Source organism: Elephantulus edwardii, unplaced genomic scaffold (genome assembly GCF_000299155.1).
Source record: "Elephantulus edwardii isolate Elephantulus edwardi_28Jun2011 unplaced genomic scaffold, EleEdw1.0 scaffold00012, whole genome shotgun sequence".
NCBI classification, from domain to species: Eukaryota; Metazoa; Chordata; class Mammalia; order Macroscelidea; family Macroscelididae; genus Elephantulus; species Elephantulus edwardii.
This window is the reverse complement of record NW_006399762.1, coordinates 3,150,194-3,173,271: the sequence shown is the minus strand read 5'-3', so window position 1 is coordinate 3,173,271 and position 23,078 is coordinate 3,150,194. Positions and strand designations below refer to the sequence as shown.

The 23,078-nt window shown below is 35.4% G+C and overlaps 1 protein-coding gene across 1 annotated transcript in view; it reads left to right on the top strand.

Moving 5' to 3' along the window:
- The window catches only part of KIAA1109 (KIAA1109 ortholog), a 249,312-nt gene that overhangs the window by 126,993 nt on the left and 99,241 nt on the right, over positions 1-23,078 (top strand). The window contains exons 41-45 of the mRNA XM_006881048.1: positions 9,611-9,830; positions 10,210-10,368; positions 11,967-12,142; positions 14,414-14,589; positions 22,012-22,718. Coding sequence (XP_006881110.1) covers positions 9,611-9,830; positions 10,210-10,368; positions 11,967-12,142; positions 14,414-14,589; positions 22,012-22,718 — 1,438 coding nt within the window. The remainder of the gene's footprint in view (positions 1-9,610; positions 9,831-10,209; positions 10,369-11,966; positions 12,143-14,413; positions 14,590-22,011; positions 22,719-23,078) is intronic.

Sequence of the window (23,078 nt, the reverse complement as noted above, 5' to 3'; positions counted from 1 at the left end):
GAGAGACACCATTGCTCTTCAGTACTTTGGAGAGGTCCCTAACAGCAGACTTTCCCATGGCAATGCGCCTTTTAATTTCCTGGCTACCTGTGCCAAGAGTGTTGACTGTGGAGCCAAACAGACTAAAGCTGTGAACAATCTCAATCTCTTAAAAAATAACCACTAATAACAATAAAATATATTTTATTTAGCACTTACTATGTGATATGTTCATCTGTACCTTATGAGCATATCACATAGAAAGTGCTAAATAAAATATATTTTATTGTTATTAGTGGTTATTTTTGATTGTCTGCTTTTCTTGGTACTGGAAATAAAAGACAATATTTATACTTTGTTTATAAGTGTGAGCTTTGGCTTACACAGGTACTCTATATTTAACCATATAAAATGTTAAAATTTCAGTAGTTCCTAGCAGGCGTGGCATCCACTTCCTAAACAGCATGCCTCTTGAAACTCTGTGAACTTTGATAAATGGCATTGATTGTGGAAGGGCTTTTGGCCTTTTGTTCATAGGGTCGCTATAAGTTGTGTTTGACTCAACGACAATCAACCACAACAACAACTTTTTTCCATATTAATATACAAAACCTCTACATAGGGAATACTGTGATATTTACATAATAATTTACAGCATTATTTGTAAGGGGAAAATAATAGAAATAACTTAAATGACTATTGTAAGACCAATACAGAAATACCATCTTAAAAAGATAAAGTAGATCTTTAGGTGGATATCGAATATTCTGTAGAAGTGTAGAACATTCGTATATTCAATGAAGGATAAATATGTATGTGGGTTTATATTTTTTTTAAACAGAAAAAAATGTAAAATTGCCACCAAATTGATTCTGATTCATGACAATTCCATATGTGCTCTGATGCCTAGTCTGTAGAGAGTTGCACTGCTAACTCCAAGGTGGCACCTCTTAGTGGTTTGAATCCACGGCTATTCTGCTGGAGAAAGATGGACAGTCTTCTCCTCTGTTATTTACAGCCTTGGAAAACCTGCTGGGGGATCAGCTCTGAGTTGCTTGATTCCAGTGCAGTGGCAGTGAGTTCCAACTCAGTATCACCGAATGTGTGAGTCAAAATAGAACTATGCTTAATAGGGCTTTCAAGAATTGATTTTTCAAAAGTTGATTGCTAAGACTTTTCTCTGAGAAGACTTGGATTTACAAATACCCCCCCACACCCCAGTTTAATGGGTTAACCATTTTTACCATGCATGAATTCTGTGTACTTATTTATCTAGTGAGTGGTAGACCATGAACAAGTTAGGAAAGCCTAGAAGTTTCTAAGTTAGTCCATCTCCTGCAAGGTCTTCCCTTTCTCCCACTAATCCCTTTCCTTTCCTAGAATGATGTCTCTCTCTAAGGACTGGTTTGCTACTGATTGATGCAGGGGATACTACAGTGACTTGAGCATGAAAGATATTATGAGGATGGTGCAGTATAGAGTTCAGATCTGTTGCTCATAGAATCATAATAGTCAACTCAATAACACTCAACAATGATAGAAGCCTCTGGAAGGGATACAGAAGACTGAATCACAGAGAAACCTTTTACTTAGGTTTTTACTCTATAAATGCAAATGTTGTTCTTTTAAATAAAGCATGCCATGATTTGTCTAAATGGGACATGGGGGCATAAAGCCATAAGCATCCCTCTGAAAAGACCAGTGGAAGTGAGATAGCACAGCCCCTCACTGCCCAGGGTAGATGGCCTTATAGTGTGTCACTAGGGCAACACCAGCAGCAAGATGTTTGTTCATTTGTTGTTGACTCACAGACTTAACTCACAATTGTAGTACTGAGAATTGGATTTATTAGGGAAGTAAGTTGGAGATTAGGGGAGGCAAAGAATATCACCCAATGCAAATACAGGTTTTAGCCGAGCAGCCCCAAGGCATAAGTTCAGTTTCACAAAGGCAAATCCTCCAGTAAGGTTTGCCTCAGAACACTTGTACGTCAGCTTCTCATTAATTATCTGGCAAGAACAGCAAAACATTTATACGTGGCCTTATCTCAGGGCTCCTCTGGTTATACCATGCCACAATTTCTCCATAGCATTGTACTGTCTCTCTACCTTCATCAACATGGTCTTACTCTCCAGAGTCTTGCTCCAATCTTCAAGTGTTCTACAAGTCTTCAGGTCTTTCATTCATAGGGTTGCTATCATCTATCTACAACTCAATGGCACTTAACAACAACAATGCTTGATTTCAGATCTCTGCTATTCATGATCACTAATTGTATGTTTTCTGTTTGTACTATGTTTTAAATTAATCTGAAATTATAATCCTAATGTTACAGTTCTGCATATTTTGCTTTTTTTCCCTTCAAAGATTTAGTGGAAAATCTTTATGGACTTTTAGAACTCTAGAGTTAATTCTTAACACAGATATTTGCTATCATGAAGAATGTGGAAAGAAAAGTCAACTCTGTGAGGACTTTGCTTTTCCATAAAACAATAATTATGCTTATCTTGGAGACTGTGTTAACAATTAAATAAATTAATGTATGAAATATACTTAACAAGTATTTGACGGGTATGAAGTATTCTTTTTCTCTTGTATCATCCTACCTCCACCTTTTCCCCACTTAAGTTAGGTTGATTGGTAAGGCATGAGGAAAGACGTGTGTGTGCCTTTCTGCTTTTCAGGTAGAGCTAATACGTCATAAGCCTTTATAGTGTTGTTAAACTTAAACCCCTGCATTTCTTGCTTTTATCAGAGAGCCTTTAATTTCCCCCTAGATAGTCTCTGCTCAATAGGATACTTCAGCGAAGGTTGCTGAAATGTTCCAGTTTCTTTTTGAACCCAGAAATTCTCTTTGAAGATGTAATTTAAAAAATATTCAAAATAAATTTTATTTTAAAGATATCAATTTTTTTTATTGTGATCATAACAAGTTGTGGCTGACAGTGAGAAGAATGGAAATCCCAAAGTACTTGTGTTCATGCGGAACCTATACCTGCCCCTAAGACACTATTGTGTGAACAGAACAGGGGAGTAATTAATGGTTTTCAAATGGATAAGGAGTAGACCAGGGTTGTATTTTCCATACCTGTTCTATCTATATGCTGAGCTAATTATCTGAGAAGTGGGACTCTTTTATGAAGAGGAATGTGGCATCAGGATTGGAGGGAGACTCATCAGTAACCTGCGCTATATAGAGAACACAACTTTGCTTTCTAAAAATAAGGAGAATTTGAAACACTAGGTGCAGAAAATCAAGGAATGCAGCCTTCAGTATGGATTGCATCTCAATAGCAAGAAAACAAAGATTCTTAGTACTGGACCGATAGACAGTGTCATAATGTATAGAGAGGAGATTGAAACTGTCAACATCTTGATCTTTCTTGGATCCACAATTAAAACCTTTGATGCCAGCAGTCAGGAAATAAGGACGTGTAATACACTGGGAAAATCTATAGTTGAAGACCTCTCAAATTATATGTCATTGAGGACTAAGGTGCCCATACAACAACTGTCAATAATGATTCCAGTTTCTCTACAACATCACCAGCATGTGTTATTTGCTGCTCTGTTGAACTTTCTTTGCTATTGTTAAAACTGGGGTAAAATGGTATCTCATAGTTTTTATTTGCGTCTTTCTGAGAGATAGAACATTTCTTCATGTGTTTGTTTACCATCTGAATGTCTTTAGTGAAGGTTCTCTTCATATCCTGTGCCCATTTTGTGATTGTGTTGTTGGCCTTTTTCTTGTTGAGGTGCTGGACTATTATTCTATAAATTTTAGATATGAGTCCCTTGTGAGATATTTCGTTACCAAATATTTTTTCCCAGTATGTGGTTTTCCTTTTGACCCTGTTGGAGAAGTGTTTTGATGTTCATAGGGATTTGATTCTTAGAAGGTCCCAGTCATCTATTTTATTCTCTCATTGCTGTAGGTTTTTCAAGATGGGTGGAAGACAGTTCATACTGTGGATTAGGGCTTCTAGAGTTCTTCCAAGCTTTTCTATGATGACGTTTATAGTCCTTGGTTTTACTCCTAGGTCCTTGATCTACTTTGAGTTGGGGTTTTTTTATATGGTGTGAGGTGTGGGTCTTAAGTTTTCTACAGATGTTTTTATTGTTGTTTACCATTGAGTCAAGCACAACTCATAGCGACACTATGAACAAAAAGCCTGAAGCCTTTCTGTAACTATCATCATTATCAAAGTTCATAGAGTTTCCAGAGGCATGTTGTTTAGGAGTGGGGGTGCCACTCCTGCTTCTAAAATAATTTTCCAATTTTGCCAGTACCATTTGTTAAAGAGGCTTTTGTTTCCACACTTAACTGATTTTGTCTTACTGTAAAAAAATCAGTTGGCCATAGGTAGATGAGCAGATTTCAGGGTTCTCAGTTCTATTCCATTGATCTATGTGTCTGTCATTGTACCAGTACCATGCTGTCTTGACCACCATGACAATATAGTAGGACTTGAAATCAGAGACTGAGATGCCTCCTATCTTGTTTCTTTTTTTAAGGAGTGCTTTGCTTATTTGGGTCCTCTCTCAATTCCAAATGAAATTGAAGATTGCTTTTTCTATCTCATTGAAGAATGGAATTGGTATTTGTATTGGAATTGCATTGAATTTGTAGATTGCCTATAGTAGTATTGTCATTTTCATAATATTAAGTCTTCCTGTCCATGAGCAAGGTATATTCTTCCATTTCCCCAGGTACCTTTTTGTTTTTGTGGTAATACTTCATAATTTTCTTTGAATAGGCCTTTTTGTTTCTAGTTAGATTTACTCCTGAGAATTTATTCTTGTGTTTAGCTATTATGATTGGTATTTTTTTATTAAAAAAAAAAAAAAACAGCAAATAAACATTATCAAACAGAATCCGTGAAAGTCAGACACTTGGTAAATAAACAGTGGAAATGGGGAACTGAGACAGCAAATACCTGTTTAGTAAATAGCCAAATAAGTGCATCTATGTTAGTTATTAATAATTTTAGTTTAAGCACCATATGTTTTTTATTAGCTCTATTTCTGTATTATCTTTGTCACTGTAGAGAAATCGAATTGATTTTTCTATATTGATATTGTATCCTGCCACTTTGCTGAATTGGTTTACTATGTCCAGTAATTTTCTCACTGAGTCTTTAGGGTTTTCTAGGTATACTATCAAATCGCCTACATGTAGAGATAATTCTGCCTCCTATATGCCAATTTGGATACCTCTTATTTCCTTCTCTTGTCATACTGCTATTGCTAAGACTTCTAATACAGTATTGACTAGGAGAGGTGACAGTGGGCATCCTTGCCTAGTTCCTGTTCTCAAAAGGAATGCCTTTAATCTCTCTCCAATGAAAATGTGTTAGCTCTTGGTTTGTGTATATATTTTTTAGTCTGTTGAGGAAATTCCCCCTCTACCCATTTTGTTGAGTGTTTTAATCAAGAAAGGGTTTTATCAAAGGCCTTTTCTGTATCAGTTGATAGGATCATGTGGTTCTTATTCTTTGCTCTGTTAATGTGATGAATTGCACTGATTGTTGTTTTTTTTTTTTTTATGTTGAATAATCTTGCATTCCTGTTAATGAATCCCACTTGGTCATGGTGAATTACTTTTTTGATATAATGTTGGATTCTGTTGGCCAGGATTTGCTTGAGGGTTTTTGCTTCTATGCTCATGAGAGATACCAGTCTATAGTTTTCTATTTTGGTGGTATATTTACCTGACTTTGCTATCAAGGATATGTTTGCTTCATAGAATGAGTCTGGGAGCATTCCATCTTTTTCTATTTTCTGAAATAATTTATGTAGAATTGGTGACAGTTCTTCTCTGAATGTTTGATAAAATTCACTAGTAAAACTATCTGGACTAGGGCTTTTTTTTTGTTAGAAGTTGTTTTATTACTTATTCAGTTTCTTCTTTTCTGATGAGTTTGTTCGGGTGTTCTATTTCAGTCTGTTTCAGTTTCTGTAGGCTTTAAGTTTCTAAGTATTTGCCCATTTCCTTTAGGTTTCTCTATTTGTTTAAGTATTGTTTTTCATAATATTCCATTGTTAACCTTTTTACTTTAGTTGGTTCTGTTGTGACATTGCACCTTTCATCTCTTATTCAGATTATTTGTGTTCTTTCTTTTCCTTTGTTAATTTTGCTAGTAGTTTATTTTATTGTCCTTTTTGAAGAACTATCTCCTGGTCTTCTTGATGGTTTCACTTGTTTTATATTTCATTTATTTATGCTCTAATTTCATTTTTTTAGAACATGTCAGGTTGTTTTACTCTTCTTTTCCGACTTCTGGAGATGCTCAGATAAATATTTTTTTTTTCCATTTTGATATGTTTGCTTATTGCTATGAATTGACCTCTAATTACTGCTTTGGCTGTTTCCCAGAGGTTTTTGGTAAGTTGTGTTTCATTGTCATTTGTTTCAAGAAACTTTTTAATTTCATTTTATATTTCTTGTAGTATCCACTCATGTTCAAGCAAGGTATTGCTCAGCTTTCAAATGTATGGTTTTTTTTTCTCCCTTGTCCTTTAGTTATTAATTTCTAATAGCATTGTGATCTGAAAAGATGTGTTATTTATTTTTTCTTAATTTATTTATGCTGGCTTTGTGACTTAAACATGATATATTCTGGAGAATGTTCCATGCACATTGGAATTCTAGGTATACTGAGCACTTTTGGGGGGTATATATTAGCCTGTTTATATCTATGAGATCGAGTTGGTTTATGGTGTGGTTTAATTCTTCAGTATCTTTGTTGAGTTTCTTTCTAGTAGTTCTATCTTTTCTTGAGAGTAGTGTATTGAAGTCTCCTACTACTTTGTCTTTTTAATTTTGTTAATATTTGGTTTGTATATTTTGCAGCTGTATCCTTTGGTGCATAAATATTTATTATTGTTATGTCCTCTTGTTCAGTTGACCTTTTAAGCATTATGTAGTGGCCTTCCTTGTTTTTGTGATGGTTTTTACCTTGAAATCTATTTTATCAGAGATTGATATTGCTACTCTGGTTTTTTTCTGGTTTCCATTTGCTTGGTATATTTTTTTTCCCACCCTTTTATTTTTAGTCTTCCTTTATCTTCACTTTTCAGGTGTGTCTCTTCTGGTATGTAGATAGCATATAGATGGATTTTGGTTTTTTATCCAAACAGCTATTCTTTTTCTCTTCACTGGTGCATTTAAGTAATTCACAGCATAATTATTGAGAGGAAGGGTTTTATTGCTGCCATTTTGTTGAGTTCTTTTTGGTATTGTTGCAGGTTACTTTAGTCCATCCAACTTTCTGTGGCATCTGTCTAAGAAGGACTTCCCTCAGTATTTCCTGCAACAGTGATCTTTTTACAGACTCTGGTTCTGCTTTCAGAGAATATTTTGATCTCTTCTTCCTATTTGATGCACAGTTTTGTTGGGTACAATATTCTTGGTTGAGTGTTGTCTTCTTTGAATGTTTGATATATGTCCTTTTTACTCACTTCCTGCTCATATGGTTTCTGCTGAGAAATCAGCACTTAATCTTATTTGCTGTTCCTTAAAGGTTACTCGTCAATTCTCCCTAGCTGCTTTCAGAGTTCTCTCCTTTCCTTTGATTCTGGCAAATTTGACTATAACATGCCTGGGGTCTATTCTATATGATGTTCACTCAGCTTCTTTAATATATCTTCATTATACTTGGAAATTTGTCTTCCAGTAATTCTTCCACAGTGTTCCTATTCCCTTTACTTGCTTCTTTCTGTCTGCTGTTCCAGTTATGTGTATGTTATTCCGCTTGAGGGTTTCCCACATTCTTCTTCTCTTTTTCCCCTTCATTTTTGATTCTGCTTTTTGTTCTAGCAGATCATTGATGAGAATTATATCATCTGTTTTGCTGGTTTTGTATTCTATCTCTTCAGCTTTGCTCATATGTCCCTCCAACATGTTGACAGTATTTGAAACATAGGCTCTCATTTTCTGAATCATAGTTTCTTGTTTCTCCAGAACATCTTTTACCTTAGTTGTTTTATTTGCATTGTTTTAGATTTTGGTTTTTTAAGTTCCTCTTGGCTTTTGCTTTCAGAGCCCTGTAATACGTAGAGTTTGTTTCTAACATTGAAAATATTTAATCATTATTTTGTATTATTTTTCGGAAAGTTCCATCAGACTTTTTGGCTTCATGAAATTCACTGATTCTGTGTTATGATCACTTTTTTAGTGTAACATCTTGTTTTGGTTTTGTGTAGGGTGTAAAGTAATCTGCTTCTTCCATGACATTGCTGTGGTAGAGTTTTTCTTTCCTGAGGCCTTAGCAGGCCTTTGGTCTGATAACTATGGCTCAGAAACTCACTGCTCCAGAGGCAGGAAAGGCAGCTCACTCTTCTTGTATTTCCCTCTGATCCTTTGACTCAAGGGAAGACTTGATTCAGTTGAAGAGATAGATGGCCTGTGAATTAGCATCCTTCTCAGCCAGGCAGCTGCCCCAGCTAGACTGGGTCTAAAGGGTCTGCAGTTCAAGTACTGTCTCTGGGAGGGGAAAAATGGCTTTACCTCTGATGTTGGTGCTACTGGTTCAGGACAGTAGGGTGGCAGCAGGGTCTCTAGGCAGTGGGAGAGCAGTCTAATGCTATGGGTGGGATTGTGGGCCAGGACACATGAACAGCAACCCCTTGACCTGTCAGGTAGTGGTTCTGTTCCTGGCCTGGGTGTGAATGCACCTGGGCTGGACCACAGCCTTAGCATACAACAGGGAAACAGTGGCAGGAAGACCCTGTTGGCCTGGCCATGCCACACAAGCTGTAAAATATTTCAGTGGAGCAACACTGAGGTCCAATGACGTAGTTCTTATAGGTAGATGTTATTGCTTATTGTTGTGTGTTGTGAAGTCAGAACCAACACATAACTGAATCTCTAGTGGATTTTCAGAGACCATTAATCACACAGGAAGAAATTGCTCATACTTTCATGGAACAGCCGATGGATTTGAACCATGTGCCTTTGGTATGCAGTGCAGCATCATACCACCAGGCCACCAGAACTGATGATGGATGGATGGGTGGATAGATAGATAGATAGATAGATAGATAGATAGATAGATAGATAGATGATTGATAGAGATACGGTTATATATATTTTACTTACATTTCATGAGGGAATATTTTTCATAAATGGAATTATGTTGGTGTGTCAGTTTGCTGGTTTAATAAATAAAGACATAGAAATTAATCTCTTATGGGTATTCCCTCCTCCCCTTTTTTCTGAAGAACCTCCACAAAAACCCTAATTATAAAGTTTTGAAGTCCTGGGGCTCCATGTTCTGTTCCTTTGGTGTTAATGAGTACTTTATTTCCTCCCATCTGTTTTGATGTACTCTGCTTGTGGTCTGTATATCTTGCCACCAAACTATCTTCAGATTTAGAAGGGAGTTAATGAGCCATGATTAAAATCAGTGACTATTTGGGTATAATAATGATGCCAAAAGCTGTTCTTTGCATTGTGCTATATAGTTTTAAGACATTTTCACAGATGTTTGAAATTCACCAAAATCCTTGGTGTAATTGATACTGATTTTAATGTTCGGAATAAGGGCGGTAATACCAATTGTAATAGTACTACATATTCCCAGTGGTTGGTATATGCATGAGAAAAAGTTGCATGTTGTTTCTTCCCTAGGGAATTCACCCTTACCATTCTCTGAGCTATACCAGTGGAGATACTGCCACAGATTCTCCAGTTCATGTTGGACGTTCTGGGATGCCAGTGAGGGAGAGTCCAAGGAAGGAGAGTTTGCTCAGTTATTTGACTGGAAGTTTCCCAAGCTTACACAATCTCCTGGAAGGGACTCCCCAGAGAAGTACTTCAGCTGTGAAAAGTAGCTCTCTAACAAGAACAGGTATAGCCACTAGATTTAATAATGTTAGCTTTTTGTTCAGTTGGTTTTTTGTTGTGCAACAAATCTTTCAAATTATTCCTTTATTTGAGAAAATAGTTTAGGAAATTTATACTGTGTTTATAGTTTTCCAATGTCTTCTGATCCTTAGCTTGTATTTTTAAGTACCAGCACTGGCAATATTATCAACAAAGGCGTGATGAGCAGTGTTTAGTCTAGCCAACATTAAATTTGTGTTTGTTAATGCCTTTCATAACAAAACAAAGTGAGATTTTGAAAATAACTGCGATAGTCACTTTAACCTGAATTTTTAAAAAGAATATTTTTTTTCTCCGTAGAACGTTAAGTACTAATTTTATATTAAATAAGGCTTTATTTTTAGGAAATACAGTGGCCACTGATATGTTATCTGAACATCCCTTGCTCTCTGAACCATCATCTGTGAGCTTCTATAACTGGATGTCAAATGCTGTGGGTAATCGAGGAAGTGTTGTTCAGGAGTCCCCAGTTACAAAGTCCGGACACAATAGTCTTCCAACAGGTATTTAGTTGTCACATTATTTTAGTTGTTCATGGTTCAAGTTCTGAAAAGTTTTTTTTTTTTTTTTTTTTTCTTAAGGTGTTTGACAGTCTCAAATGTTTTTTAAATGTTTTGGTTACTGTCTACTTGAGATTGACCAATTTATGATGTAGTTTTAATAGTATTTCAGTTGAGAAGGTAATAAGCAATCATTTCATGTTTCTAAGATAAGACAAATCAGATAAAGATGAGATTGTAGATAAATAAAGGATTTAAAACTTTAAAGAGGTGAGATTAATTTTTGAAACAGTGAAAGGAGATACATGAGTAAATGTAAAGTGTAATTCCCAAATAATGGACATATAATAAAAAGTTACTTTCACATAATTCAAATTTCTTTGGTCTGTAATATCTAGCATTCTTGTGTTCATTGTAGCTACCTGTTGTTGTTGTTGTGTGCCATCTTAGTGAATTTTTAATTACTTTTAGAGCTTAGTAAGAAAAAGTAAGTTTCCTGCTATCAAGGACAGTGACAAATGAGGACCTTTTAAAAGAATTTGTGCAAGCAGAAGAGAGACTGGCAGAAAATTCATCAAAGTAGTTATAGTGGTTATCTCCAGACGGTTAAGAGGATGTATCCTTCCTTTTTCTGCTTTTAAAAAATTAAAAATTTATATCACTGAAAAATGATTTTTCCACTAGCTCTCAGCACTTTCTTGGTACTAGTTTCAGTATTCAGAGACTGTACATAGTTTAAATTTCAAGAGAACCAAAAAGGAACTTTATGCTGGACCCTTTTCCTTGAAAATGTAGAAGATAATGGGAGTACAGAGGAAAGCAATAATTACATATGATTTGTGTTCTGTCACAGGCAAACAATTTCAGAGAGATTTATATTGTGGTTCTGTGACATCTATGCGTTTTGCCCTGTAACATCTACCCTTTTTTTTGTAGCCCTGCTACTGTCTGAACTTTATTTCTCATTGCAAAACTGATGCGACATAAAATACTGCTTAAAAATCTTCTGGCTCCCTATGATTCACTTTGAGCTAAACAATGGGCATGCCCATAAGGTGAACACCAGGGAGATACTCACTTCTTAGAACAATCAATCATACAAGATCATAAGGGCAGTGTTTGCCCAAGGAGAAAGCACAGAAGGCAGAATGGGATAGGTTAGAAGGGAAATGAGAATCACAGTGAGAAAGGAAAAAGTCTCTTACAGTATGGGGTCTGTAATTAATGCTATGATGCAAAATCTCTGTGGATGAATGAATGGAAACCAATTTCTCTGTGAAATTTCATTTTTTTTAAAAAAAGCACTTATAAAAGTAATAATAATAAAGATATTTTGCCTATAAAAATCTACATATACACTGCTAAGTTTAACATAGACCATGTGTAAGAATGACTAATGTTTTATGAAAATTTCATTTACTTTCATTTCCATTAAATGCAGCTGAAAATGACCTGAAAGTACTAATTCTCTTTGTTTTCACTTTGAGTGATTTGGTTTGATACCACAATATAACCATCAAAAATTTACCCAGCAGTGCCATTTTAAATTGCTTCTATTTCCCAACAATTTACGTATTATTCTTTAAAATTTTCTCCCTTAGGTGTTGCACCCAACCTTCCTACAATACCCTCAGCCTCAGATTTTAACACCGTCTTGTCTAGTGACCAGAATACCTTGGATGGAACACACTCCCAGCACAGCACTAGTCAGGATGATGTGGCAGGTGTAGAAGAAGCAAACCAAGGATTTCCTGCTGTTCAGCTTGCTGATGCACAGGTGAGACATCCCTTTTCTCTAATTCCATTAGCACCTCAGTAGGTGATCTTTAGTAATGGAACCCTTCAGCAGTATCCACCTTGACATTTTAGTGAAAGTCTTACTCTGTGCCTATTTGCTCAAAACGTTCAAGGAGCAGCCTTTAAGAAGTACTTGAATTAACACAGATGCAAATTAGCCGTTTAAAATTTTATATGTAACATTTGAAACAGTTTATAGGTTAGTTATAATTGCAAATTAAGCCTCTGTAGACATTTGTTACTCTATGTATGTGTGTTTGTGTGTGTTCCCCTCACTCTCTAAATATATATATATATATATGGGGATATTAGAGTATGCAGCATAAAGTAGCTGGCTTATACATGTTCACAGAAGTTGTTATTAAGGAAGTATTTCTAGGGAGAGAACAGTTTAAAAGCAGTATATTATAGGGCATTATGATTATCATAAGAGTCCAGAGTGAAGGTTGCAGACTGGAGTATATACTGGGGTGGAGTGGGGGTGGGGAGTGGGGGGATTGTATACCAATGGAGGAATTTTTCTTTTACTTACTTTTCAGAAATGGGGGTGATGGTGGGGGTGGGCTGGGAGAAAAGTGCAACAGTGAATGAATGGAAACCCAAAATCTCTATAAATGTTCATTGAAATGAATAATAATAAAAACAAAAGGAAAAAAAAGTATTTCGAAGGGGAGAAACCCCATAAGGTAAATGAAAGACTGTATAAAACACAATGAATTTAAAATACAATGCATATGAATGATAAAATATTAATTAAAAAAAAACAAAAAATGCATAGGATAGAAGGAATACTGGAAATGAGAGTTGCAAGAGACAGTGGAAAAAGTGTGATTATATTATAGCTATTGTAATTTTTATAAAACAAAGAATGTATGGATTCATAAAAAGAGCAAGGGCTATATGGAAACTGATATATCTGACTGTTACAAATTTCACAGAGGGGAACTATCCCTTTCCACAGCATCAGTAACACAAAATCATCCCATGAGGTCAGACGTACTCGCCCATGCTCCCATACCTCTTTCTACTCATCTCAACACCGATATTATGCTTTGCTGGGTACAAAATCTTATGTGATAGCTCATAGATTACAGAGAACCATAATAGGGAAGTCAAAAGGTTATAATCCATATTAATAATAGAATAGAGTTAAGATAGCTCCTGAAATGTGCATGGAGGCACCTCAGCCTCAAACCTCGAGGCTGTAATTATTCCCAAGTTCTCAGTCCTGCCCATATTGGTTTTCCACCTATTTACTTAACATTGTTCTCATACCTAACAATATTGGCTGCCCCTCCCACTCAAAGTTATAATTCTCTAGTTCACATATGGCTGCTGCTGCCATCCAGAAGCGTGTTCTGCATTTTCCTACCTCCTCTTCACCAGGGTGGGGAAAGTCTCTTTTCTCATTTCTGGTGGGGTGGACCCCATCTCTGCAGCCAGAGCTGTTCAATTTATTGATGAGACTAGCTAATTCTTTCATCGATTGTTGAGACTTGCTAGTCTTTTGTGGAATGGTAGATAGCTAATCCCTTTGTGGATGAGTCAACACACTCCATTAACAGTCTCAGTGCCCACATGGTCAGTCAGCCACAGTCAAATAATGTTAGGAAAGCTATTTTGAAACACAAACTCCATAGATTGAATGGAAAATTAATTTGCTTTGTAAACTTTCACCCAAATAACAAGAAAAATAAAAATAACTTAGTGGATTTTATGAGATATTTAAAATTTAAACCATAACTTGTCTTTAAAATGTTTATTATTTCAGTTAATATTTTTTAAATTTCTTTCTTGATCAATATTTTTCTTTTTTTTAAATTTTCTACTAGTTTATTTACAGAGTTCAAATAGTTTTTAAGAACAAATTCTTTCAATTTCGGTCACCCTATTTTTTTTAACTAAGTTACGCTTAAAATAGCTTACAGCCTATTTATTGTATGAGCCCTCTTTACAATATGACTCAATCACTGCCTTCGAGTTAGAACTGCCTCATAACTGACCCTTCAATGGGTTTTTGAGAATATAAATTGCCCAATTACCTGTCTGTCTCCTGCAGAACCACTGGTAGATTTGAACCAAAGGAGAGAACTGCTTATGGGTTAGAAGTACAACTTCCTAGAGACTATGCCACTAGAGCTATCTTCTTCAAAGTATAGTAGTTCTATATACTAAGGTCTGTTAGGAAAAAAAAGCCATATTGAAAAATGAATTCAAAATTGTTCTAATAAGAATGTTCCCTGTCTTTTAGGTTGTTTTCAAACCTCTTCTGAGTCACACAGGCATTCAGTCACAGGATGCAATGCCCCTCTGCTACCGAATGTACTTTGGAGAGCACCTTTCCTTTTCAGGAACTTTGGATTGCCTCAGAGCAGACATTGTGGATTCAGACACTGCAAAAGAGAGAAAAGGCAAAAGAGCAAGAAGGTATCTTTGTGTTTGTGTTTTTATGTCAAATATTATACAGGGTTACAATGATGGTTTTTAACTTTGCTTTCTCAAATCCTAATAAAATTTTTAAACAATATCTTAATGAGAAGACCATTGCCTATAATAAAAATAGTAGCCATATTTTCAAGATCTTGATCATTTTTTCGCATACAAGGCCTGTTCTTAGTCATATTAGCATGTAAAGGTCATCAGAAGTATATGAGTTGATATCTGCATTCAGCATTTACATATTTGACTGTGAAGATTGTTGAATTTTTAGGGCTTTATCAAATATAATTTTATATATTACTTAGAATTTATTTCCAGCTTTCTTTCAAAACTTGTGGTGGTTTTTTTTTTGGCTGTTGAGTTGGCTCCAACTCATAGTGACAGTGAAAGGAAATCTTGTCAAATCATACTCCATCCTTATATTATCTACCGTGCATAAGCTCATTGTTGACGTCACCATGTCAGTCCATCTCAGTGATGTTCTCTCTCTTATTACTGACCCTCTCCTTTTCCAAGTTTGATGTCCTTCCCCAAGGTATGTGAGATGAAGTCTCTCAGTCTTGCTTCGAAGGAGAACTCTGATTACACTTCTTCCAGGATAGTTTTGCTTGTTCTTTGGGCAGTGCATGGTATAGGCATCAGTTCTTCTTCAGTTTTTATTCTTCATTATTCAGCTTTCAGAAGCTTATGAAGTAATTGAAAAATTGACAAATAATCAGGAATGCTAAATGTGAAATGATCATTCTTTTTTTCCCATAGAGTTTCTTTATTGCTTGCATAGGAAATATATACCCAACAATGGCATTGAACTAACTTTTTTTTTTAGGAATTAGAATTTTGCTTTTAGTTGTTTAAGTGTATAGGAATAACAGACTGTAGATACAGGAATTGTTTTCAAGAGGTTTTGGCAACAATCTTGGTTTCATACTACTCCTACCTTTACAGAATAAAAACTTAAAATGAATGTGCTTATGTTCAGCATATAGTAAAAAAAGATCTGTATTACACTTAATGTTCTGTTTGATATTTTAAATAATTAACAAAGTTAAAGTTAATATTTATAAAAAGCTATTAACTATACATAGAAGAATCTTTCTTAAGTTTTTTTTCTCCTCTCAGTAGTTGTGTGATCTAGAGTCGGACTCAACTCATAACTGACTTCTTTAGAGAGTTTTCAGAGACAGTAAATAGCATGGGAGTAGGTTGCCCATCTTTTTCTTCCCACTGCAGAGCAGCTAGTGGATTTAAACAATGTGCCTTCTTACCACTCAGACCACTAGTTGTTGTCGATGATTGCCTTCAAGTCGAGCACGACTCATAGCATCTGATAAGCCTATTCTAACCGAGTGCCTCTGGCTTACATACCTCATTCATTGACACTAAGTATGAACCAACTCATAGTTGACCCGCTAGTGGATTCTCAGAAGCCATAAATTGTGAGGAGAGATTTCCCATCTTTCTTGGAGCAGTTGGTGGATTCAAACTGTCTGCCTTTGGGTTAGCACAAATCCCTATCTACAAAAGACCTGAAGCCCCTCTACAACTGTTGACATTTGTCAAAGTTCATGGAGTTTCTCTGGAGGCAAGCGTTTAGGAAGTGGATGCTACTCTTGCTTCCCCCAGAGCACCCTCTAAATAGTTGAGAATATTCTATTGATACAGTACATAGAGATTTGCATCGTTTTTTTTTCTGTTTACACACAGGAAATTCTTGCTGTTTAGTGTAGGATTTTTTTTTTTTAAAAAAAAAACAACTATGCAAGCTGAAAGTATGCAATGATCTCAGTAATTAATAGGAAAATTAGGGTTGTTTCATGGCCTTTACAAATGTTGTAAAAATACTTAAAAGCTTTCTTATTTTTATCATAAATAGTGACATCAAATGTGTTAGTAAAACTTTAGTGAGTTTTTACTTAGTATGTAAGTGTATTTTCTAAATACTATATAATTTAAAACATTAAAAATGAAAGTTATTTCTTCTTTGTAAAAATACTTACCAAAACTGAATAGTTCTTGCTACTCTCTTTGCATCTTTTAATGTAGTACAGGATGAGCATGTTTTCTCATTTCTTTTTTGAAATGTGGCACTGTTTTTAAAAAAATGGGTTAGCTTCCAACATTTTATTCTTTGTATTTTCTATGCTGTCAAATAGCATCAAGAGTTCCTTTACTACAAATTTGTTGCCAGAATAACTTCATTTGGAATATCTTTATCCTTTTTATCACATCCACTCTATTTATGTAGATAAGCCTACTATAACCAAGTGCCTCTGGCTTACATACCTCATTCATTGACACTGAGTGTGAACCAACACATAGTTGACCCTCTAGTGGCTTTTCAGGGGCTATAAATTGTGAGGAGAGACTGCCCATCTTTCTTGGAGCAGTTGGTGGATTCAAACTGCCTGCCTTTGGATTAGCATAAATCCCTATCTACTAAGCTTCCAGAGTTTCCTGTCCTGGATATGGACTCCTTTGAGAGTACTGTACGGTTACTTAGAGTTTCCTCAAATATTAGAAGTATCAGCCTTTCAATAATCAGCTCCTTTAACTATTATTAAATTCAGCTGTTTTACATCCACATGCATAATTTTGTTTGTTACAATTTCATCTCTGTTGTCTGATTTCCATTTTTGTTCATGCATATTTTTCTAAAATGCTATTGTGAGTTTGTCACTAATAGAAAAGGATGCAGCACAGCGATGTCCTTTGCTGTCTGTGCTTGAACAAATGCACATTGAACAGCCAGAGTTCAATGATAAGAGAGTTTAAAAGAAATGACATGAGAGGTCACTGTTAAAATTCTTTGCAAGCAATTTATAGACTAAAGAATTAGCAGAAAATATTTATTCCTTATACAGCTTGTTCACAGTAAATTTTAGTTCCTATATTGATGGCAGACTGGTGTTATTGAAACTAAACCAAAGTAACTGACATTTGCTCATATGTTTGAACCATGCAAATCAAGATACCACAAAATTTTATAGCTGTATCCACTCCATGTTGTTATGTGCTATCAAGTCGCCTGTGACTCATAGTGACAACTGTGTACAATAGCTCTAAACTCTGCTTTATTCTGAGCTAGTCTCACTGTCTCTGACATACCCACACCCATTATCTCAATTACTGTGTCAATCCATATTCTTCGAGGTCTTCCTCTCCTGTGCTGTCCCTCTGCCCTTAAAGCATAATGTACTTCTCCAAGGACTGGTCCCTCCTGGAAACGTGTCCAAAGTATATGAGACAGAGCATCAAAATCCTTGTCTCCAAGGAACAGCCTTGTTTAACCCTCTCCAGGATAATTCTGTTTGTTTTCTTGGTAATCAATGAAATGTTTATTACTCTTCTCCAGCACCACAACTCAAAGGCCTCAATTCTTCTGTCATCTTTGGTCATTGTGCAGCTCTCTGATGCATAGCAAGTACTGTGAATACCATGGTCTGAATCAGGTGTACCTTAGTCTCCAGACAGACATTGCTGCTCTTCACCACTTTTGAAAGCAGCCTTCCCCAGAGCAATTCATCTTTTTTTTAAATGTACTCTACAGGTTATTTTATTTTCAGATGTTATTTTCTTTTCCGTCACTTGCAAAAATGAACAACCACTATGAAGTATCCCTTTACTGACCAGACTGGATCTTTGCCTATTACTTTTATCTATCTCTTTTCTAGAACACAAAGAAATAAAGGGACTAGAACAACATACCAGAATCCACAGAACCTTTGCCAGTGAAATAGTGGTCAAGCATCATTGTTTGTTGAGACACATTTGCTACTGAACTTTAGAAGAGCCCAGATGTTATGATTTTACATAATTTATATTTTTCATAAGTAAACATTTTTATTGTGTTTTAGATAAAAGTTTATATAGCATATTAGGCACCCATTCAACATTTTTAGATACAAATTATTTCCATGACGTTGATTATATTTTTCATAATGTCTCAATATTCTCATTATTTCTGTTTTGTATCCATTATTCTTGTTTTCCTGCCTCTCCTTAGCATCTCATCTTTCCTTAAAGTAAATGTTAACAATCTGGTATCATTTATTTGATAAACTAATTTAAGAGAACACAACATTCATGGGAGATACGGTTTATTTTATAAGCCAGTCTATAAAAGATTACTATAAAGAGTTGCTCTAACTCAAAGTTCAAAGAGTATCTTATCCTGAAAATCTCAAGTTTTCCCATCAATCTAGTAAGTACAGCTTTTTAAAATTTATTTTTAAAGTATTTGAGATCTGATCTACTTAATCTCCTTTTCTATCAGGGATCTCTTATTGTGTCCCTGTTTTTTTGGGGGGGTTTGGTATTTTGGGTTTCTTTTTTCAGTGTGGTGCCAAGAGTGTTGATTGTGGTTGTTTATTTTATGAAAAATCTATTTCTATTTACCTACTAGTTTTTTTTTTCTCTCTCTCTCTCCCTTCCCATTTTCTATTTACATGTATATTAGCTTGTATTTTAAAATAGAATTATATACATGTTTAATCTGTTGTTATTTTTGATTGCCATGAGCAGAGCAAAACTCATAGCTACTCTGTGAACAAAGACCTGAAGCCTTTCTATAACTCTCTTTAGAGTTTCTCAAAGTTCATAGAGTTTCCAGAGGCATATTGTTGAAGAAGTGGATGCTACTCCTGCTTCCAATATATTACATATAGCTGCCTATGTTTTATATATGTGCAAACATACTTAGATTATACTTAGAGCCTATTTCTTGGCTTTCTGACAGCCGTATGGTACAACTACAGGCTGGACCTCTATCTATTTGCACTTACCTTTTTAAGCTCCCAGATAAGGTTTTGAATGCTTCTCTGAATTTAACGTACCTGAAATCAACATCACTTTTAGTTTTTTCAATGACATCACAGCCTCTCTGAGTACATTCTTATTGCTTATTCTTCACATTCCAACTTCTTATTCTCAAATCTTACAGCTAATCGCCAAATCTCTTGCATTTCCACCTTAAACTCTTATCTGGAGACCTTTCTCATACCACATTTTTCTTAGGCACTGATTTATTTTAATTTTTTTTTTTTTAGGTTTTGCATAATGTTGCTTCTTGTTGTTATGTGCTGTCGAGTCGCCTGCAACTCATAGCAGCCCTAAACTCTGCCCTATTCTGTGCCAATCTCACCATCTCTGACACACCTGCCCCCATTATTACTCCAGTCACTGAATCAATCCATCTCTCTCATCAAGGGTCTTCCTCTCCTGCACTTTGCCTCCCCCCTCCCAAGCATGACATCCCTCTCCAAGGACTGGTCCCTCCTTGCAACATGTCCAGAGTATGTCAGATGAAACTTCAGAGTCCTTGCTTCCAAGGAGCAACCCAACTTCACCCTCTCCAGGACAAGCCTGTTTGATATTTTACTAATTATTTTTTTAACATATATCACTTTTCTTCTATACTTTAAAACCAGGACATTTATTAACTCTTCTAGCAGTGAGACTGGCGTCTAGTAACTCTTCATTCCTCTTTGTTATCTTCATCAAAAATGTATACACTAATGTGCTCATGCTAGGGCTCACTTGCTTCATCATGGGTCCAGGCTTTTTTCTCTTTACTGTAGTCTCCCTTTAAGGCCTCTTTAGCAAGGGGTGCTGGTGATGTAGTATGTCAACATGTTGCTCTGCTAACAAACCAGTCAGTGATTCCAGTCCAACAGCTTCCAAGAGAGAAAGATGGGAAGTTCCTCTCATAAAGATTTATAATCTTTAAATGAGGATTGCCATGTGTCTGAATTAACTCCATAAGAGTAGGTTACCCTACATGTTTTACATTCTTATTTTTGCTTAAAGATTATTTTCTGTGTTTATAAACTGTTTTAGTCTGTCTGGGTTTCCTCTCTTATCTGTTCTAATTAGAAAAATTTAGTTTTTCCTTGTTTGCATCCTTACTATTGATATAGAGTTTCTGTGATCTGCTTTTTCATTAGTTATATTATTATGTTGTTTTTCTTACTATATAAACAAAACTCATTATGATAGAGTAGTAACTGATTTATAGCTGACCTTCCATCAGATTTTCCTATTACATAGTAATACTAATATTCAGATTTTCCTATTACATAGAATACTAATATTCACTTGAAACTTAGATTTCTAATTAAGGCACTCTGGTGGTATAATGCATAGAATATTACACTGCCAACTGAAAGGTAATCAGTTTGAATCCACCAGCTACTCAAGAACAATGACAGATAGTTTCCTCTCATAATAATTTATAGCCTTAGAAAACTGGTGGATAGCCACTATAGGTCATATTCTACTTAATGGCAATGGTTTTGATTCTCTAGCTATAAATTGCTGAAGTTAAATTGGGAACATCAGGCAGCTTCTTATTTCTTTGGTAGTAAAGTGTGTTTTAATTTAATTTTAAATAGATGACTATAAATTTATATCATACAAGGAAAAAGAAGGGGGAAATGCCTATCTAATGTTTTTTTAGTACTTCAGACTTATTATTCTTTAAATTTGAGACATTTTGGGTGGGTTTTTTTCTGCAAATTGACTATAATATAGCTACCATGAAAATCTTTAAAAAGCAAGATAATGTAATAAAATCTGGGAAGTGATTTTGCAAATGTACACCTTTAAAATTTATGTGTGTGTGTCATACTTATTTTAATTGTTTTCTAGTTAGTTTCAACATGGTAAAATATGCCATGAGGTTTTTGGTTTTTATATAGCAAAGATAATGATATCAAATAGGAAGAAATTAAAGGCATGGTTTATGAAGAGGAAGATAATAATTAAGGGAGGTTGCTTAAGTATGGTATCAATAAGCCCTCTATCAGGACTCCAGTCCCATAAGTAAAGAAAATTCAGGTTTGAAAGTATTCATGCATCAGTGAGACTGCCACTTGATAATAACAGCTTGAAGATTGAACTAGATGACCTTCTTTAAAGTACTTTCTAATTCTGTTTTTCTCAGCAATGAGCTTGTTAGATACTATTCTTAATTAAGACACTTAACTCTGTTAAGCCTTCTTGCTTGCTTTGAATACTCAGAAGGTTTTATAATAGTTGTTGAAGCATTTTTGAGGAAATTTAAAATCCTCTAAAAATATTAGGTAGTATTATAATTTCTATTGCATTACCTTACGAGGGTGAGCCTTTTTCAATGAAATAATAGTATAAGACTGATTTGGAAGCTAGATTAGTAAGTTTTACAGTAAGACCAAGAAGGAAGAGTTAAGGGCCAGCTTCCAACTTTAAAAAAAAACAACCAACTTTGTGAAAATTCAAAAACAAAATAAACTAAAGGCCTCCACATATTTTATTTAATAACTTTATTTAAAGTTGTTTAGAGAGTTTGTAACATATTGTAACTTGAAGATTATTTTGCTAATATGTTAAGATTGTATCTTTCTGGAAAAAAAGTAAAATCTTTTTTTTTCCTAGGCAAGGCCATGTAAACCTTCCTCCACTTGAGTTCAAACCAGCATTAATGTTGGAAACCTTCAGCATCAGTGCTGTTGTAATGGAAAAGTCAGTGTGCACCCCTCAAAACTCCACCAGTGCCCTTTCCTTTCATGATCTCAGCAAGCGTTATTATAATACCTTCCACTGCAACTTTACTATTTCTTGTCAGTCAATAAGCCAGCATGTAGATATGGCTTTGGTTCGACTTATTCATCAATTCAGTACGATGATAGATGACATCAAAGCAACTCAGACTGACATTAAACTCAGCAGATACACAGCTGGATCAGCTTCCCCAACACCTACCTTCAAAACTAGAAAGCATCGGGATTTTCGCTCATCTGACTTCAGCCGCAGTTCTAGAGGAAGTCTTAATGGTGGCAATAGAGTAAACAATGCGAAGAACAAAAGGGCCAACAATGAGAATAACAAAAAAGAATCGCGAAACAAAAATTCATTAGGAAGATCTGAGAGAAGAACTTCGAAAGTGTCTAGGAAAGGTTCCAAAGATGTGGTGGATCACATGACTATTCATATGGATGACTCCGATTCAATAACCGTGTCAGAGCAAAGTGAACCCTCCGCAGAGTGCTGGCAGAACATGTACAAATTGCTCAACTTCTACTCGCTTATATCTGACCCAACAGGAATATTGGAAAAGTCTTCAGAAACATTTGGGCCAGCAGGTGAGCGACATTTTCGTGTTTAAAATTTGTTTTGTTCTTCATCAAGTATTCATAATGTAAAAAGTGGATAATTGAAAGGCACAAAAATTAGCATTCACCAGTTGGAGAAAATAGTATAGCATACAAATGTTCTGCTACTCCATTTCCCCTTTTCTTCTACACTGTACTTCTCTGGGCGCACACATTTTTGTGTCTGTGTCTGAGCGTACGTGTGTATTTCAACTCTCCAGTGCTCCAATTGATACTTAGGAAAACCTTGAGAAAATGATGAAAGTATTTTTAAATCATTTTGCTGGGAAAAGAAGAAAAAGTGAGGAGGTTGGGAATGTTTAGGAAAAGTACAATGTTATTTGGAATGTT